At 39.0% G+C, this 19,161-nt stretch overlaps 1 protein-coding gene across 1 annotated transcript in view; it reads right to left on the reverse strand.

The window, feature by feature from the left end:
* Nucleotides 1–17,482, reverse strand: part of LOC119894863 (calcium-activated potassium channel subunit beta-4-like) — a 50,598-nt gene extending 33,116 nt beyond the window's left edge. Inside the window, exons 1-2 of the mRNA XM_038707556.1 lie at nucleotides 16,922–17,482; nucleotides 11,262–11,432 (exon numbers count right to left, since the gene is read on the reverse strand). Of these exons, the coding sequence (XP_038563484.1) occupies nucleotides 11,262–11,432; nucleotides 16,922–17,086 (336 nt within the window). The 5' untranslated portion in view covers nucleotides 17,087–17,482. The remainder of the gene's footprint in view (nucleotides 1–11,261; nucleotides 11,433–16,921) is intronic.
* Between the last annotated feature and the right edge of the window lie 1,679 nt (nucleotides 17,483–19,161).

A 19,161-nucleotide genomic window follows, 5' to 3' on the forward strand; every position in this document is an offset into this window, starting at 1 on the left:
TGCCCAAACCAAGTAGTTTTGTTGCCTAAACCTAACAAAGTAGTTTTGGCGCCCAAACCAATTAGTTTTGGTACCCAAACCAAGTTTTGGTGCCTAACCAAGTGGTTTTGGTGCCTAAACCAAGTAGTTATGGTGCCTAAAGCTAACCAAGTGGTTTTGGTGCCTAAACCAAGTAGTTTTGGTGCCCAAACCAAATTTTGGTGCCTAAAGCTAACCAAGTGGTTTTGGTGCCTAAACCAAGTAGTTTTGGTGCCCAAACCTAATTTTGGTGCCTAAGCCAAGTAGTTATGGTGCCTAAAGCTAACCAAGTGGTTTTGGTGCCTAAACCAAGTAGTTTTGGTGCCTAAACCAAATTTTGGTGCCCAAACTTAACCAAGTAGTTTTGGTGCCCAAACCTAACCAAGTAGTGTTGGTACCTAAACCAAGTAGTTTTAGTGCATAACCCCAGTGGTTATGGTGCCTAAACCAAATAGTTTTGTTGCCTGAATCTAACCAAGTAGTTTTGGTGTCCAAACCTAACCAAGTAGGTTTTGGTGCCTAACCAAGTAGTTTTGTTGCCTGAATCTAACCAAGTAGTTTTGGTGCCCAAAACCTAACCACGTAGTTTTGGTGCCCAAACCAAGTAGTTTTGTTGCCTAAACCTAACAAAGTAGTTTTGGCGCCCAAACCAATTAGTTAGGGTACCCAAACCAAGTTTTGGTGCCTAAACTAAGTAGTTTTGGTGCCTAAACCTAACCAAGTAGTTTTGGTGCTCAAACCAGGTTTTGGTGCCTAAACCAAGTAGTTTTGGTGCCCAAACCAGGTTTTGGTGCCTAAACCAAGTAGTTTTGTTGCCTGAACCTAACCATGTAGTTTTGGTACCTAAACCTAACCAAGTAAGTTTTGGTGCCTAAACCTAACCAAGTAGTTTTGGTGCCCAAACCTAACCACGTTGTTTTGGTGCCCAAACCAAGTAGTTTTGTTGCCTAAACCTAACAAAGTAGTTTTGGCGCCCAAATCAATTAGTTTTGGTACCCAAACCAAGTTTTGGTGCCTAAACTAAGTAGTTTTGGTGCCTAAACTAAGTAGTTTTGGTGCCTAAACCTAACCAAGTAGTTTTGGTGCCCAAACCTAACCAAGTAGTTTTGGTGCCCAAACCAGGTTTTGGTGCCTAAACCAAGAAGTTTTGTTGCCTGAACCTAACCATGTAGTTTTGGTGCCTAAACCTAACCAAGTAGGTTTTGGTGCCTAAACCTAACCAAGTAGTTTTGGAGCCCAAACCTAACCAAGTAGTTTTTGTGCCCAAACTAAGTAGTTTTAGTGCATAACCCCAGTGGTTATGGTGCCTAAACCAAATAGTTTTGTTGCCTGAATCTAACCAAGTAGTTTTGGTGCCCAAACCTAACCAAGTAGGTTTTCGTGCCTAACCAAGTAGTTTTGTTGCCCAAACCTAACCACGTAGTTTTGGTGCCCAAACCAAGTAGTTTTGTTGCCTAAACCTAACAAAGTAGTTTTGGCGCCCAAACCAATTAGTTAGGGTACCCAAACCAAGTTTTGGTGCCTAAACTAAGTAGTTTTGGTGCCTAAACCTAACCAAGTAGTTTTGGTGCCCAAACCAGGTTTTGGTGCCTAAACCAAGTAGTTTTGTTGCCTGAACCTAACCATGTAGTTTTGGTGCCTAAACCTAACCAAGTAGGTTTTGGTGCCTAAACCTAACCAAGTAGTTTTGGAGCCCAAACCTAACCAAGTAGTTTTTGTGCCCAAACTAAGTAGTTTTGGTGCCTAAACCTAACCAAGTAGTGTTGGTACCTAAACCAAGTAGTTTTAGTGCATAACCCCAGTGGTTATGGTGCCTAAACCAAATAGTTTTGTTGCCTGAATCTAACCAAGTAGTTTTGGTGCCCAAACCTAACCAAGTAGGTTTTCGTGTCTAACCAAGTAGTTTTGGTGCCCAAACCTAACCACGTAGTTTTGGTGCCCAAACCAAGTAGTTTTGTTGCCTAAACCTAACAAAGTAGTTTTGGCTCCCAAACCAATTAGTTTTGGTACCCAAACCAAGTTTTGGTGCCTAAACTAAGTAGTTTTGGTGCCCAAACCAGGTTTTGGTGCCTAAACCAAGTAGTTTTAGTGCATAAACCCAGTAGTTTTGGTGCCTAAACCTAACCAAGTAGTTTTGGTGCCCAAACCTAACCAAGTAGGTTTTGGTGCCTAACCAAGTAGTTTTGGTGCCCAGACCAAACCAAGTAGGTTTAGGTGTCTAAACTCTACTAAGTAGTTTTAGTGCATAAACCAAGTTTGGTGCCTAAACCTTACCAAGTAGTTTTGACGCCCAAACCAAGTAGTTTTGACGCCCAAACCAAGTAGTTTTGGTGCCAGAACCTAACCACGCAGTTTTGGTGCCCAAACCAAGTAGTTTTGTTGCCTGAACCTAACCATGTAGTTTTGGTGCCTAAACCTAACCAAGTAGGTTTTGGTGCCTAAACCTAACCAAGTAGTTTTGGAGCCTAAACCTAACCAAGTAGTTTTGGACCCAAACCAGGTTTTGGTGCCTAAACCAAGTAGTTTTAGTGCATAAACCCAGTGGTTATTGTGCCTAAACCAAATAGTTTTGTTGCCTGAATCTAACCAAGTAGTTTTGGTGTCCAAACCTAACCAAGTAGGTTTTGGTGCCTAACCAAGTAGTTTTGTTGCCTGAATCTAACCAAGTAGTTTTGGTGCCTAAGCCATGTAGTTTTAGTGCCCAAACCTAACCAAGTAGGTTTTGGTGCCTAAACTTTACCAAGTAGGTTTTGGTGCCTAAACCTAATAAAGTAGTTTTGGTGCCTAAACTTCCCCAAGTAGGTTTGGTGCCTGATCCTAACCAAGTGGGTTTCGGTGCCTAAACCTGACCAAATTGCGACCTTTCACAACGTTTACCACTAGTTTAATTTTGAAAGTCTAACCGGATGCTGCATATTTATGCTATTGACGCTGAAGGGGCATTAAAAAGCGATGCCAAAGGGTCTTGACAAAGCATCACAAGTATGTGATGAGCGTCCACACGCTGTGCACCATAGTGCCTTTCTATTCTATAGCAAATGTCCTTCTTTTTGCTTGAAACAGAAAGAGTTTTGATTGCTAAAAAGCCGACCGTTTGCAGTTATTACGCCTGACAAAACTACCAAAATAAGACCCAGGAGATACAAACATGTACCGCTGTTGCCCAGTTTTCAAATAACTGAAGTTAAAGAGTTAAATAAAAGAGTTTTAATGTCACCTTCACAGATCCAAAACAGTCCAGTCAGACACTCTGATTATTTGTTTTCACACCTACTGATTCCAATGAACATGGTGCTTTATTGACATAGTGCGTGCTTGAACAAGCACACACACACAAATGTACATATACACTCATTCGGTTGATGTGTTTGCCACATTTTAATTACAGCAGCAGGTTTTAGTTGTTATCTGATCATAAGCTTATCTGTTCGTGTTTAGAGACCAGCAGAGTGTAAGGACGCTGGATGGATGTCTGACACACAAAACACACACACACCTTGCAGCAGCCCAGCCGTGGTGGTCCATTTATTTTTTTCTTTCTCGTCTCTGCACTCTTCTCCACAGTTCATTTTTGTTCTTACAGAAATTAAATGAACTCCTGACCCCAATAAACCAGAGATGGTTCTGCAGGTGTGTGTTACTGTGTGTGTGTCTCCCACAATACCTTTCCGAGAGGTTATCAAACTGATGCATCGATGTGTCTCGTCTGCTCAGATCCACCTGTCTCTAAAGAGACTTTCTGGTAATATGCCATTTATAAAAAGACTGTCATAGTTTTTAAATTATGATCCCAGCGCCTGCATCTCTGTATGCTTGAGTTAATGGCATACAGGTAGTTATCTGTTTTTATTACGGCTTCCACAGAGCCCCTCAGTGTCATACAAATCCATATAATTGTACAGCTCAGTTTATTTTCTCATCAGAAGGACACTAGGGATGGGATCAAATAACATACTCATGACCCTTTAGGCATTCAGGAATTGAGCGAAACAATGCAAGCAAAGAGGAGGCCCACAGTCTTAGACTTTAAAAGCCCCTACTCTATAAGATATAATGTAATAAGCATCTGGAGTGGCCTCAGAACGACAATGTGGTAAAAGGTTAAACTGGTATAAGCAAAACGCTTCCATGTATTTAATTAAAAACAAGAGCACAAGATCCGGTCTGTGACTTTACAACTCTGTTTTCATGGCTGTTTAGTTCAAACTAATCATCTTCTTTTATTAAAATGCATTTATTTTATTATTTATTTCTATTTTTTTAGGTTTTTTGCTGTTCTGAATTTTATTTTTTATTTATCCTATTTTATTTTTTTTATTATTGTTTATTTAAATTTAAATTATTTAAATTTAATTAAAAAAAATTTTAACTTATAAGTTTTTAATTTCTTTTGAAATCCTGTGTTTTTCTTTTTTTAATGAATCCTTTTTTATTATTTATTTTGTTTATTTCTATTTTGAAATTGGTCTATTTTACATTTCATGTATATTTGTAAAAATTGTATTCTTCAAAATCTTTTATTAATTTATTGATTATTTTAAAATCCTGTTTTCTTTGTCTTTTTTAATGAATCCTATTTTATTATTTATTGTTTGATTTTTCTTTTTCTGTTTAATTATTTACATTTGCATAAAGTTTTAAAAAATCCTCTTTTGATTTAAAACACCTGTGACAACCACAATGGTGGAACGAGCTACCACACGCCATCAGAGCAGGGGTGTCCCTCTCTAACTTCAAGTAACTCTTGAAAACTCATCTCTTCTGAGAACACTTCCTCTTATAACAGCATGCACTTCCTGTGCCCTTCTTCTTCTATGCCCTTACAATTCTCTTGTATTGATTGCACTTTTTTGTTAACTCTTTCTTCTTTCCCTAGGTATAAATATAAATGTAAAGGATGTTTATTACGGACATTTTGGGTAAAAACTGTAACGTTTGTCTTTGTTTCCTCCTCTAAATAAATGTGTCTGACCTCTTGGTTTGTTTCCCACACATCAGCTGTTAACTTCACGAGTACAGAGTAATTATCATCGATGAAAATGGAGGACAAAACTATGAAATTAAGAGCCAAGTTAAAGTGGATAAACACATAGAGTCAGTTGGTGTCACTCCTGCTGCTGTTGATCTTAATGTCACGTCAGTCATGTGGTCCACAGGCGGCTCCATTAACTAATCGCCCCCTATAGATACAACACCAATTAACTCCAGGTCTCTCTCTCTTCATCTGTCTTGCAGTCAGCTGTTCTACTGTCTGTCTGTCAGATGAAGGTAAAAGGTCACCAGAGTTTGACCAGAGGAAATTGTTTTCATTTGTTTCATAGGGTCCGCTATTCCAACCTGCTGCGAGAACATTTTATTTAATGATGGATTTAGCAGAGCTGGAAGAAGTACGCAGATCTTTAACTTAAGTAAAAGTAGTAAAAGTACTAAAAAGAGATGTAGTCACCATGGAGAATGGTTAATTTCAGAATAACATCTATTATATTTTTGGAGTATAATTATTGAATGCGTTCATGAGTTACAGCTGGTACATATGGAGTTAATTTTAATGACTGAGTACTGCTGGGTAGCTTCATCTATAATAATAAATAAAATAATGTATTAGTTGATTATATTTTGTATTATACTTACTAAAGTTATCAAATAAAACCAGGAGTGGAGTAAAAAAAAAGTACATTAGTGGCTTCCAAAATGTAGTGAAGTGAACGTATAAAGTAACATAAAATGGAAATATTCAAATAAAGTAACTCAAAATTGCACATAAGTACAGAACTTGAGTAAATGTACTCAGTTATTTTCAACCACTCGTAATGTAGTACCATTAGCTGTAGCTAGTGTTATTACTGCTGCCCCAATTAGTAGTTAGTGTTGTAGTAGTGACTGTGGAGGTAGTAAAAGTTGTTGCAGTATAAGTATTTTTGCTTGTGTGAATATTGAGACTAGTATCCAACTCTGAAGTAGTAGTGTTGGATTACTTGTATCAGTTTCACCTTTAAAAGGAACTAAAACAATGAAAGTATTAGTATTTTTATTAGTTTATTAGTGCTGAAACAGCAGATAATTAATCAGAAACAATTTTGATGATTTATTATTATTTATCAGGCACAAATATTATTTGGTTCTATGTATTATTTGTTGCTATCCTCAGTTTTAAATCTTTTTTTAAACAAATTATTTTGGAAAGCTATTTATTTAAGTGTTTGCTCTAAACATAAGAGCGGTAGTTCCTTGCCTGAGTTCCTGGGCTTAATCTATCTATCTAATCTTAATCTTATCTACAGGGGGATATATTTTAGAGCGTCCTGACAAATATTAGAATCCTAATAGTATTTACCACGAACATAAGTCAGAAAAGGTTATTACAGAAGCTTTTACAACACGAACATGGACCACATACGGGGCTGCATTAGCTCAGTCTGTGGGGACTTGGGTTGGGAACTGGAGGGGCGCCAGTTCAAGTCCACCATGGACCATTGCTGAAAGTGCCCCTTAGCAAGGGAACCCCGAATTCTCCCCGGGCGCCGCGTGGTGGGAGCCCACTGCTTCTACTTAGAATGGGTTAAATGCAGGGGACAAATTTCATGTGCATTTTACTGTTCATATCTGCATGTAGGTATTTAACAGATACACACACCTGTGTAACACGAAAGGCCAACAAGGTAATGATGTTTTCAGTCTCAAAATTCAGACCTTGGAGCGGGCGGAGCTTCAAAGGTTCTCTGTGTGAAGCGTGACTCCCTCCCTCCCTCCCTCCCTCCCTCCCTCCCTCGTCTCTCTCCCATTATTTATATATTAAAGGTCACATGAGTGATACAGTGTGACATCAATCCTAATATTCACCCTCTCTCTCTCTCTCTCTCTCTCTATTAGACATTAAAGGATTTCTGAATGAAGCGTGACTTGTCTCTCGCTCTCTCTCTCTCTCTCGCTCTACTCATCATCTCCGTTGCGGTCGCCATGGCGACTGAGCGGCATCGATGACGCGCCGTCTCTCCCCTCTATATTTACTCTGTTGCTGTGGCGACGACCTAGACGTGCACTGAAGAAGAGGAAGATTAGGAGGAGGCGGATGTCCCACGGACCGCAGAGACACGCGGTGTTGTTATTTTGTCTTTCCCCCTCAGGTCCCGCCCATCTCTCCCCCTCCTCCCAGTCTCCCTCATCAGGGGTGCTCCCTACACCACACGGCCAAAAGTATGTGGACACCTGCACGTTCATGTGATAGATGAACATGTCGTTAAAAACATGCAGGGGGCGCCACGTGTTGCTTCAGGTATAACTGAGACAATGAAATATAATCCATCAAGTCCAGTTCAAACGCATGTATCTGACCAGCTACAATAACAGTTTATTTAATGACGGATTTAGCTGAGGTGGAAGAAGTATGCAGATCTTTTACTTAAGTAAATGTAGTACTATCACCATGTAGAAATACTCTGTTACAAGTAAAAGCTCAGGATTCTTTTTTAAGTAAAAGCAAGGCTGCAGAATTTAGCAACATGTCCCTACTAATATCCTGCTGATATTGATCCATAAATTAAAATACACCCACTGTTGTCTGTCAGTGTCTAGTGAATGCATTTGGTACACAAACGGTTAAAAGCTCTCATTATATACTTAGAGTCCAATGCGTATTTAAACTTTGAAAGATTAGGTCCTCCCCTCTCATATACCTCACAGTGGTTTGGTCCACCTCTTTCAGACCCTCAGCAACTTTATTTCTAAAAAGCAACAAGTGACAAATCTGTTATTCAGACCATCAGGAGAAAAGAGAGAAATACATCAAAGTAAAAGTACATAACTATCAAAAAACATATACATAGTTTGTATTAAAATTCTAGTTAATAATAAAGTTATCAAATAAATGAAGGAGTGAAAGCATAAATGTACTTAGTTAATGTCCACCGCTGGTAATGTAGTATCTTTAGTTAGTGTTATTACTGCTGTCCCAACTAGTAGTTGTTGTTATATAGTGACAGTAGTATATAGTTTGTTTGCATAGTATCCAAGTAGTAGTAGCAGTAGCTTTAGTGAGGTCTATGGTGGCCTAGTGTTAAAAGCTGAGATCAACATCTGGCTGTGGGAAAAACACCTGCAGGATGGCCGGATGTTCAGCAGGTGTGTGATTGTGTGTTTGTATCCTGAATATCAAACATCTGGAAACAAATCGCATCAACACTTAAATAAAATAACATTAAATAACTGTCGATTTAATCCAATCTTAAACAGCTTTTACTGCAGAAATCTAACTAAATACATGTCATCTCCAGCTGTTTCTTTCTGTTAGTTTTCATGCTATAATAAGTTTACAGTTCAGATATGAGATATAAAAAAGTATTTTTTTAGATTAAGTGAACAAAACATAATGCTGACACCAGAAACGGGGCCCAGATACAGATATTTGCAAGACGGCGGTATATTTAGTGAGGTTTACTTAAATAAACGGGTGTAAACTTGCATGTGAAAAGTGAGGCAGTCCAAAACCAAACAACATGTAACAGGTAGTAATCTATGAATCCATACGACATCCACAAAACACAGGGCAACACGAGAGAGAAGACCGGCAACGAGATGTCTGCAGAAACACAAGTAGACACACTGGTGAAACAGCAGTGAGCACGGAACTAATAAAGAGGGAGGGACAGGTGATCCACACCAGACCATCAGTGAACACAGGGACAGGAAGTAAAACAAGACAACGGCTGTGTCCGAAATCACCCACTACTCACTATATAGTGGACCATATAGTGAGCTCGCCATTTTGTAGTGCTGTCCGAATGTATAGTGATAATTATTATACCCTATATAGTCCACTCAGTGTATCCCAGAATGCATTTTGAAAAGTAGTGGACAACCGATCGGAGAGAACATCTTCAGAGTAAAACAGGAAACAGAACAAATTACATTGTTCTTACCAAAAACAACAAAATCCAAACAGCAAAGCCTCCAAACCGTGACACAGAATCTGTAAATGATGCAGACGAGTCGCTCAATTAAATATCACGCCCACCCTGACACGAAGCAGTAGGTTCGATTCAACAGATGGAGCACAGAGTGCAGGCGATCACCCAAACTAAATGTGCAAGAACAATCCTCCAACTACGCACGCTGTAAACACCTCTGAAAAGATGCTACCATAGAACAGCTAGTGTTCTTGTATTTTAACCACACAAAGCGAAGAATATGAATGAATAACATTTTTAAAAAATAAGCTTGATTTTTATGATTCTTTATCTGTAGTTCTGTTTTCAAAATCAGACAAAGAAAGAGACTAAAATATTTTGAGGAAGTAAAACCAGGGCAACGTCTTCAACACCGGTGTTGGTGATGGGGTCCGGTTCACTGTCGGTGCTCCAGTTCATCCCTAAGGTGTTGGATGGGGTCGAGGTCAAGTTCTTCCTCACCAAACTGGGAAAGCCATTTCTTTATTAGAGCTTTGTGCACTGGGATGTTGCCATGTCCACACTCAAAAATGGAGGTATGACACAAAAACACTTTTGAAGAATGAACCTTTGAAGGAATAAGAGGCCAGAAGTGCAGCTTTTGACTTACAGAAAGGGAACAAAGTGATTTAAAAACAAAAGATAGAACCCTAATTACATGCAGCAATGAAAAACGTGTGTAGCTCATGTGGGAAGTAGATTGAAGTGGATGGGAAGTATTAAGGTTTCCCTTCACTGGAACTAAAAAGCCAAAACCAAACCCAGACAAAAACATGACGTGTCCATATACTTTTGGCCAAAGTTGTGGTTGTGCAGGCGTTTAAAGTGAGACTACACACACACACACACACACACACACACACACACACACACAAACACACACAACAAACAACAGCATGTAATTCACAAGATTGCTGCTGCGTTTCCATTTTCATCTTTGCACGATTCAAAAATCAGACATTTGACTTCTGATTGACCTGATTTCACATTCACGCACTGAATCAACCCAAAACGCAATGATTCAACTAGTGTAACCAGCTCAACACCATGTTTATCTGACCCAGAACCTGTATACATGTATAAATAAATTCATTAATCAACCAAAATATACTCAATCAATGTATAAACTCAATCATTAATAAGCTTCCCTATCAGTTTTCAACTGAGACATTAATACTTGTTTGACTGCTGTCCTACTGTCCGCTTCTTTTCACAGCATAAATTAAAAGTGCAATCTGTAACATTTACATACTGCTGGGCAGCTTGTAACCCCCCATTTTATCAAAATCTACAATACTATATTATATTTTCTTTGTTGATTACTTTTTCTGTTATTAGTCAGAGTCTGCAAAGTAACTCAAGCTATCAGATACATCTAATGTAATAATTGCCTCTGAGATGTGGTGGAGTAGAAGTAGAAAGTAGAATAAAATGGAAACACTCTAAGAAAGTACAATTCAAAATTTGGGCGTCACTTTGTGCTGAAAAAAGTTGGGGACATAAGAGCTCAGGTTAGGGTTGTGACGATTCACTTAGCTCACAAGACGTGGCAATGCACAATACCGGGTTCACGAGAAGAAATATCGAATGCTGAAAATGTGGGAATTAAACACTAAACTTCCTGCACCAATTTCTGGTGGAAATGTATTTCTTTATATAAAGGGAAACACAAAAATCAGGTGGCAGGTGACAATTCAAAATATAAAGTTATAATTCAGTAATCAGTAGCTTTTTTTTTAGCTTAATTTATCTTTTTTGGACAATGCAAATTTGTTTCTTCTATATTTACGTCACATTGCATGTTTTCCCATTGTGAAAATAAACCTTTCATTTGTTATTTAACATTTGCTGCTATTTTTCAGAACATTTTAAACAAATGGGCATGTCCCCAGTGTCCCCAGTGTAAATGACACCTACATATGCACTTGTGTGAGTTTACTTAACAACTTTCCAACACTTGAAACAGCGAATACTAAACATATCACAGCTTAGCTAACATTTAAAGTGAAAGTTTCATCAAATTTGCTCAAATTTTTTTACAAATATCCTGCAAAACTTTTGTTCATACAAGAATTTTAGCTTGTACTACTAGCTAGTAACTGTCTGCCAGTGGTAGTATTTGTAAATTAAAAGCGGGATAGTTTAAAATGTTTAAGTAAAATCTCAATATGGAACTTTTCGGTTGTTGATATTGTATTTTCCTGCAGCTGCCACTAGATGTTAGTAAAGAACCACATTTCGCTGATATCACTTGTAAGTTTAATTTGCCACAGTGGAACAATAATAGTCAGTTCGTCGTACCTTTGGGTTGAGGACCAGCTGTTGCTCATCGAAGTGCAGCAGGGCCACAGAGTTTGACTCCGAGTTGTTGACGAAGATCTGCAGGCAGGGATAAAGCGACGTCCCCTTGCAGTCTGTCCCGCACGTAAACACACATTCAAACATCTCCTCCGGACGCAACACCGACACCACCTGCAGGGAGAACAGAAATGTTAATGTCTAATATCAGCTTTGCAAACATCAGGTCTGTCATGTGAATACTATTTACTGTTTTACAGCGATGCATCAACATATTGGTACAGTTGTAGTACTCGCTCGCCTCCTGATGCATGTAAGTCTTCTTCTTCTATTGCCTTACATTTCTCTTGTATTAACTGCACTATTTGTTAACTCTTACTTCTTTCCCGATTGAAGCCATGCGTGCCATTAGCTCTTGCTAGCATTTATTGCTGCCCATGCTAGTATCTATTGTCACTTGTAGATCTCTTGCTGTACTGATGCTTTATTGATGCTTGTATGTTGTTTCTCAAATGTAAGTCACTTTGGATAAAAGCGTCTGCCAAATGAGTAAATGTAAATGTTAAAAATGGCGGACATGTATTTAGGATACAGGATATTTGGTACAATTAAAAATGCATGTTTACACACCAACATACTAGAAATTAACAGTAATATTTCTATAATATAATACACTAAATTAGTTTCTACGTATTTTCTTTTTTCTTACTGCATTTTAAAATGACTGCTCTGGCAAAGCTTCATAATTCTGTATTTAATTACATTTGAGCATGTGTGTCTGTTGATATATATTGATTGGTATGGGATAACTTTACACCTCAAATTACAAAAGAACGAAAGGCAGATGAATGTTTCAAATGCAGTTTGAAAGGTCAATATCTGTCCGGTCAGTGGAGACATAATGTCATAAATATCATATATATTGAGCTAGGGAACATAGATACGCTCCCACCAGGGGCCTGTTAGCTTTAACCTTAGTCTTTTAGCGTAATATCGTGTACTATGTAGCCAGAAAAGTGCATATTTAAGCCGTTTTAGTTTAAAAAAAATAAGACTAAAAACATTAGTTGGCGGGAGACAGTGTTTTGAACCAACTCATGGATGCAGATTTGTTTGCTTAATTAACTAGTTAGCTAGAGCTGATTAAAATCTGCCAGCTACAGTTAAATTAAAATAATCTGTTGTTTCAAAAATTGTTATGCATTATCATTTGGATACTGATCTTGAATATGTAACTGTTCTTGTCCCTGATCATTAACAGACTGAAATGACAGCCGCATGAGAATAAATTTTAATAAATGGTAAATACACAATCAATCTACACAGATTTGATAAAGGTCAGACCTTTCTTCATCGCTCAAGAGGGCAGGGAAATGAAATAAAGTCCAATATTATGATTTATGTTATATTAAGCTGTGGATTAGTGAATGACAGAGTGGACTCTCTTACTGCGACATGGGTTTGGATCATAGAGATTTGAAAGCAAAAAAACAAAAGGCATCCACCCGCTGTAAAGTGTGGACTTTGTTTAGCATGATGCAATAAGCTAAAAGCCAAATAAATCAAGTTCGTATGAATTCCTTATCCACAGTGAACAGCCAGAAGTGCAGGCTGTGATTTATGTCACCAAAACTCCCGATGGCTTTAAAATGCTGTGCAAGTGGAAAGTGGCGCAGCATGAAGGAACCAGATGACCTGAAGGACAAACCCACTTTGTATCGACAAAGAAAGATTAAAATAAAGGACTCAATAAGTAAAGGCTGGTTGAGCTTTAATATCAAACAATATTTCTAACTTTTTGTCAAAACTAAAGGTCATGTTTTTTTTCTGCTTCATAGGTGAAACAGAACACAAGACAAAGATTGACAACACTATTTTAAAGCTTTTTAAAGCTTCCAATAACTCTCATTAGAAGAGTGGAAGGAACTCCAGACGAAATTTACTGACATTCAAATGTATTTACTTTGGTTTTAAAGATGTAGAAAACAAGCCTGTCTGGCTTTAGGGCGGGGCTACAAGCTGATTGACAAGTGACATGCTGTGTACCAGCGCTGTTAAAAAGATTATTAGGAGTTGGCTGGTCATTTTTTTTCTGGAAAGCACATTTTGTTTTAAGCCTCTTTGTCGCTAGCCAAAATTAGCATGCCAGTTAATATCACAGTTAACGTGAATTACGGATGCTTCACCGTCTCGTCCAAATGTGGTCACATCTGTTTCCAATAAAACCAAGATGGCAACGACCAAAATGCCAAACTCGAGAATCCAGAATAGAATTTAAAATCATTCTTCTTACCTACAAAGCTCTTAATGGTCAGGCACCATCTTATCTTAAAGAGCTCATAGTACCTTACTACCCCACCAGAGCACTGCGCTCCCAGAATGCAGGGTTACTTGTGGTTCCTAGAGTCTCCAAAAGTAGACTAGGAGCCAGAGCGTTCAGCTATCAAGCTCCTCTCCTGTGGAACCAGGTTCCAGTTTGGGTTCAGGAGGCAGACACCATCTCCACATTTAAGAGTAGGCTTAAGACTTTCCTCTTTGATAAAGCTTATAGTTAGGGCTGGCTCAGGTAGTCCTGAACCATCCCTTAGTTATGCTGCTATAGGCCTAGACTGCCGGGGGATTTCCCATGATGCACTGAGCTCCTCTCTCCTCTACTTTCTCTCCCTCTGTATGCAACCTCATCCCATTATTGCACTTCCTGTGCTCTTCTTCTTCTATCCCCTACAATGATCTTGAATTGATTGCACGTTTTGTTTTGACTGCACTTTTTGTCAACTCTTACTTCCTTCCCTAGGTATCTACCCCATTGATGTGATAGGTACTGTGAGCTCTTACTAGTATTTATTGCTGCTCTTACTAGTATGTATTGTCAGTTGTAGATCTGTAGTTGATGCTCTGTTGATGCTTGTATGTTGTTTCTCAAATGTAAGTCGCTTTGGATAAAAGCAACTGCCAAATGTGTAAATGTAAATGTAATGTAAATGTAAAGAGCTTCTCTATGGCAGTGGTTCCCAAACTTTTTCATGTCAGCAACCCCTAAACTGCCACAAATTAGACCACGGACCCCCATTTGAAGATTTTGTTCCAGGATCAACCATCTGATAGGATTTTGGCTTTTAGATATTTTATTCCAGAAAGTGTATGAAATCCATTAACCAAAATAATCATGCATTCAGTCACTATGGTACTTATGGATGGAATTAAAGTGAAATTAAATGATTCCCCTTTTTGTTGGGGACCCCCTGGAACCCCCTCAAGGACCCCTTTGAGAACGACTGGGAATTGCCAGAGCTATAAAGCTTCATCCTCTCGGGAAACGAATGTCTGTTCAACATTTAATAACAATTCATCGGACGTTTGTCGAAATATTCCAGTCAAAGCGTTGCTGCTAAAAACAGCATGGAAATAAAGAAATGACAGTACAGATGCTAAAACCAACAGTGATGTACAGTTTCACTGACAGCGTGACTGATGATTGCTGGCTCACTGTGAGAGACCTGGACAGACTGGTCGTCATCACTGTCCATCAGATCCACTGATGCGACTGATCCGTATTAGTTTTTCTCCTGATTAATTACCCAACACTTCACTCTGAGAAGAATTAGCACAGATTCTCACAAGCTAGGTCACAGAAATCACATAGTATTTGGCATCAGCACGTAAAGTACCAACACCTCAATATTGTTCTCAACACCAGTATCTACAGTATAATTTATATATGGGGTTCAATCCCCGACTGTGACACATCCACCAATGTGTCCCTGACCAAGACACTTAACCCCTAGTTGCTCCAGAGGCGTGAGACCTCTGACATAGAGCAACTGTAAGGCTAAGTTTGGATAAAAGCATCAGCTAAATTCAATTTAACATGTTTAAAGAGGAGGTTTTCTGCTCATTTTCAGGTTCAAAATCTTATTTAGTGGTTGTACCAGAACAGGTTTACATGGTTTAATTAAAAGAAAAAAACACCATACTTTTTGTCATACTGCACATTGCTGCAGCTCCTCTTTTCAGCCTGTGTTGAAGGCTTCGTTTTAGCTGTGGAGTGATGCATCTTGTCTCTACATGATCTTTGTTGGGAGTTGCACATGCTCAGTTCCTAGTTAAGGACTACTAGCCAATCAGAAGCAGAGAAGGGCGGGTCAGCGAGAAGCCGTGTTGCCGACCAGCTTTCATCCCTGTGACATCACAAGGATGAAAGGGAAGCGGCTGGACTACAAACGAGCTGTTTTCAGTTCAGAGCAGAGTTTTCTGTGGGAGATGGGAACTCCCTTTGGGCTTTTTCACTTTGCAAACCTGTTACATGCACAAAAAAGGTCTAAAACTCAATAAAGGAGAGAGAAAAAGCCAAAAAGCTCTTTAAATGTACTCTTAAAATTTAGGCTGGATGAAATCATTATCACGATTTTAATAAAGATATTTTCCAATATTGATAAGGCACATGTGTGCGTGCAAAATAATGCATAAAATAACCAAACTGATGTTCAGAGTAATTCATTGTGTTCCACTCTTGTGCAACTTTAAATACATAAAGAGCTTTGTAGGAATGATTACTTTGGACATCAGACATTTGTAGATCAATAACATGATGAGCTCATATCATAACAATAGGATACATCTGACGTCTTCAGTATTAATTCGTTACCAGTGGTGGAAAGTACCTAACTCAAGTACTGTACACAATTATGACAAACGAGCACAACTAGACTTCTGTGCAATACGCTGGTTTGTTCTGTCTCAATACTGCAGTTTTTAAGGATTTAACTCATCTCATCTCTCAAAATTATCAGTACTCATTGTTGTTCTTTATTCATTACACTTCTGTCACATATTGTAGTATAACTGTACATATTTCCATATTTTTATATTTTATACTTGCCAGATTTTTATTGTTATTTCTATTTCTCTAATGCCTTGATTAGAAACACAATTTCCCCTCTGGGATAAATAAAGTATTTACGTTTTCTGATCTAATTTGCTTGAGTATTGAAATTTACTTTTCAGATTCAGATTGTAAACAAAAAATAAAATCATCAACTCATAAATAATTTTCTATTATTATACATATTAAACAGCTGCAACATTAAAGCCATGAACACACCAATGCATCAATAATTATAATCCAAAAATAAAATATATAGGCTATTAATCTGAAATGGGTCATTCTACATTATGACTTCTTTTGTTTATTCTGATACTATTGATTTTGTACTTTTACTAGTAACAGTATTTCTACCCAGTGGTATTACTACTTTAAGATCCGAATACTTCCTCCACCTCTGCACATCACTAGGCTTAACACTGCTGCTACTACTGCTCGCACTATAACAACAGTACTACCAGTATAAAAGCCCACACTAATTTTGACAACAATGGCACTATTTCAACTTGTACTAATGATAATAGTAATAAAAAATACTGCGCAGCAAGCACAAATATACACTGTAATAAGTTACACCAGTATGCCACTGATAAAAACAATAACAGATAAAAGTAGACTACTGAGCTCATGTTTTAACTGATACTTCCTCCACTAACTACTACAACAACTACTACGAGCTACTACTTCTGCACGACCGACCTACAGGATCCTACAACTAGTGCGTAGCGCCGAGCTCCGGCAGGCGGCAGCGGCTGCTCGGAGCTCGTGTAGCCGGGCTCACCGTGCAGTTGGCCGGCTTGCTCTGGAGGCTCTGCAGGGTCGGGCTGAGCCAGCAGAAGCCCAGGATGAAGAGGCTGAGTATCCCGCAGGCGATCAGGAACAACCCCAGCCTGATGCTCTTGTCCTCGGCCTCGGAGTACTCGTACGACACCCGCATCTTCGCCATGGCAGCCCCGCGGAGAGACCTCCGCCGGCATGGAGAGGAAGACCAGAGGAGGAGGAGAGGAAGAGGAGGATGGGTGGAGGACGAAGGAGGTTGAGGAGGTATCGACGACGCTGTTTGCCTGCTGCTGAGAGACTGTTGAGTTTAAACACCGGCTGCTTTCTGTCTCCAAACCTGTTTCATCTCCCTCTGGCTTCATTTATCCTCCCTCCCTCCTCCACTCTCCCTCCTCTTCCATCTGTTTTATACTCTGCTGCCTCTCCTCACCCTCCTCCTGTCCTCCCTCCTTCACAATATTTATCCTTTACCTCTCACTCCGCTCATTTTAAATATCTGTTTCCAGAGGTGGAAGAAGTACTCACGTATTTTACTTCAAGTAAAAGTCATGCATTCAAGATTTCACTTAGTAATACTCCACTACACATTTACTCATGTACTGTACCAAAGAACAAATTTGAGGTAATTGTACCTTTACTAGAATATTTCCATCTTCCACTCATCTACATTTTGGAAGCCAATAGTGTACTATTTACTCCATTACATTTATTTAATACCTATAGTTACTTTGCATGTTCAGATTGATAACAAAAACATAATTTACAAATAAACTTCATTGATCCATATATTGAGTATAAATATATATAAAAAGGATTTATACGCTGAGCAGTTTTTTCACCAAAGCCCACACAGTAAACTGCACTGAAAGTATTAAAGAAAAAGTACTTCTTGGTCATTAGAGCCTTTTCTGAGAGTTATAATATTAGATATGTCAAATTAAAACAATAGAAATAGCTTTAACTGGACAATACTCACTGAAAACGTTTTACAAGAGAAAAGACTTCAAGGATGAAGTCTAACTGGTCGGTTTGGTTGTACTTTGAGTCTGGATCTAATTTTATGGTTTGAAACCTTAATGCTGCAGCACACAGGGATATTTTAGTAAGTGTGTATGTAAACGTTATTTCTTTAACACCGGAACAAGATGCCTCAGGTCTACAGCTATGTGAGGTCGTACTGCTTATTGTAAAGAAAAACGTAGGTTAAAATGGGTTTTTAATATTAATAAATGTAATAATTATTATTATTATTAGGATGGCATCACGATAAAGATCTTTGTTGACCGATATCAGAAGAGTTTATCCTGTTTAGATTTAGAAAGTATTTATAACATGAAGGGTACTAGTTTAAACATCTTAAGTGTTTTCATCAATGTAAAGTACATTAAACACAGCGCGCAGCTGAGGCTGATGGGAAGTCCTGCAGGTATAAGTGTTGGACACATTAACATGTTGGCCTGATGGTGGCGCTATAGAGGAAAAGTCAGAGGATCAAGCAGTTAGAGTTCCTCCTGAGGGGGAACATGAAGGTCTGAACCACATTTAATCACAAGACATCCAGCAGCTGTGTCAGTCTGGACCGAAGTGCAGCATCAGACGTCTTCACTCAGCACGGTTAACAAACACTCCGGCCTATACAGGTCGGTTTTTAAGAGCTTTTTAAAATGCGTCTCAGACTCAGCTGAGGGGATTTTATTCCACAGTGTTGGACACTAAAAGCATGACCCCCCCCCCTCTCTCCTTTTGTCTTGAGCCCGGAGCCTGGAGTTTGGTTATCAGACTTCAGGGGTCTCGGAGCAGAATTACGAGTTCAGAGCCAAAGCCTGGAGCGAGGACGGACTGGAGAGAGATGGTCTCTGCGTACCCCGTCAGAAACCCCGTCCTCCCACGTCTTTCCAGCGTCGAATCAACGATAAACACTTAAGCTTTCCGAGGCCCTGAGTGTTTGTCAGAAGCCCTGCTGCTGCGTTCGCCACCAACTGCAAACAGGCAGCTGCAACATTTTGGACAACATCGATCTTTAAACTTTGTGTCAACAGTTTGTCCCTTTTCTGTTTCAACGTGAAGAAATTAATTTCCCAGTTTGGTGTGGAAGAACTTTACTGGCCTGTACGCCTTAACCCCTTCCAACACCTTTGGGATGAGAACTGAATCACCGACTGTGAGCAAGACTTGATCACCCAACATCAGCGTTGGACCTCAGAGACTCCTTCCATGAAAAATAACAAGGATAATTAAAAA

Source organism: Micropterus salmoides, unplaced genomic scaffold (assembly GCF_014851395.1).
Source record: "Micropterus salmoides isolate LMB-PRFRI ecotype aquatic unplaced genomic scaffold, ASM1485139v1 Ms_hic_scaffold_9, whole genome shotgun sequence".
Classification (NCBI taxonomy): Eukaryota; Metazoa; Chordata; class Actinopteri; order Centrarchiformes; family Centrarchidae; genus Micropterus; species Micropterus salmoides.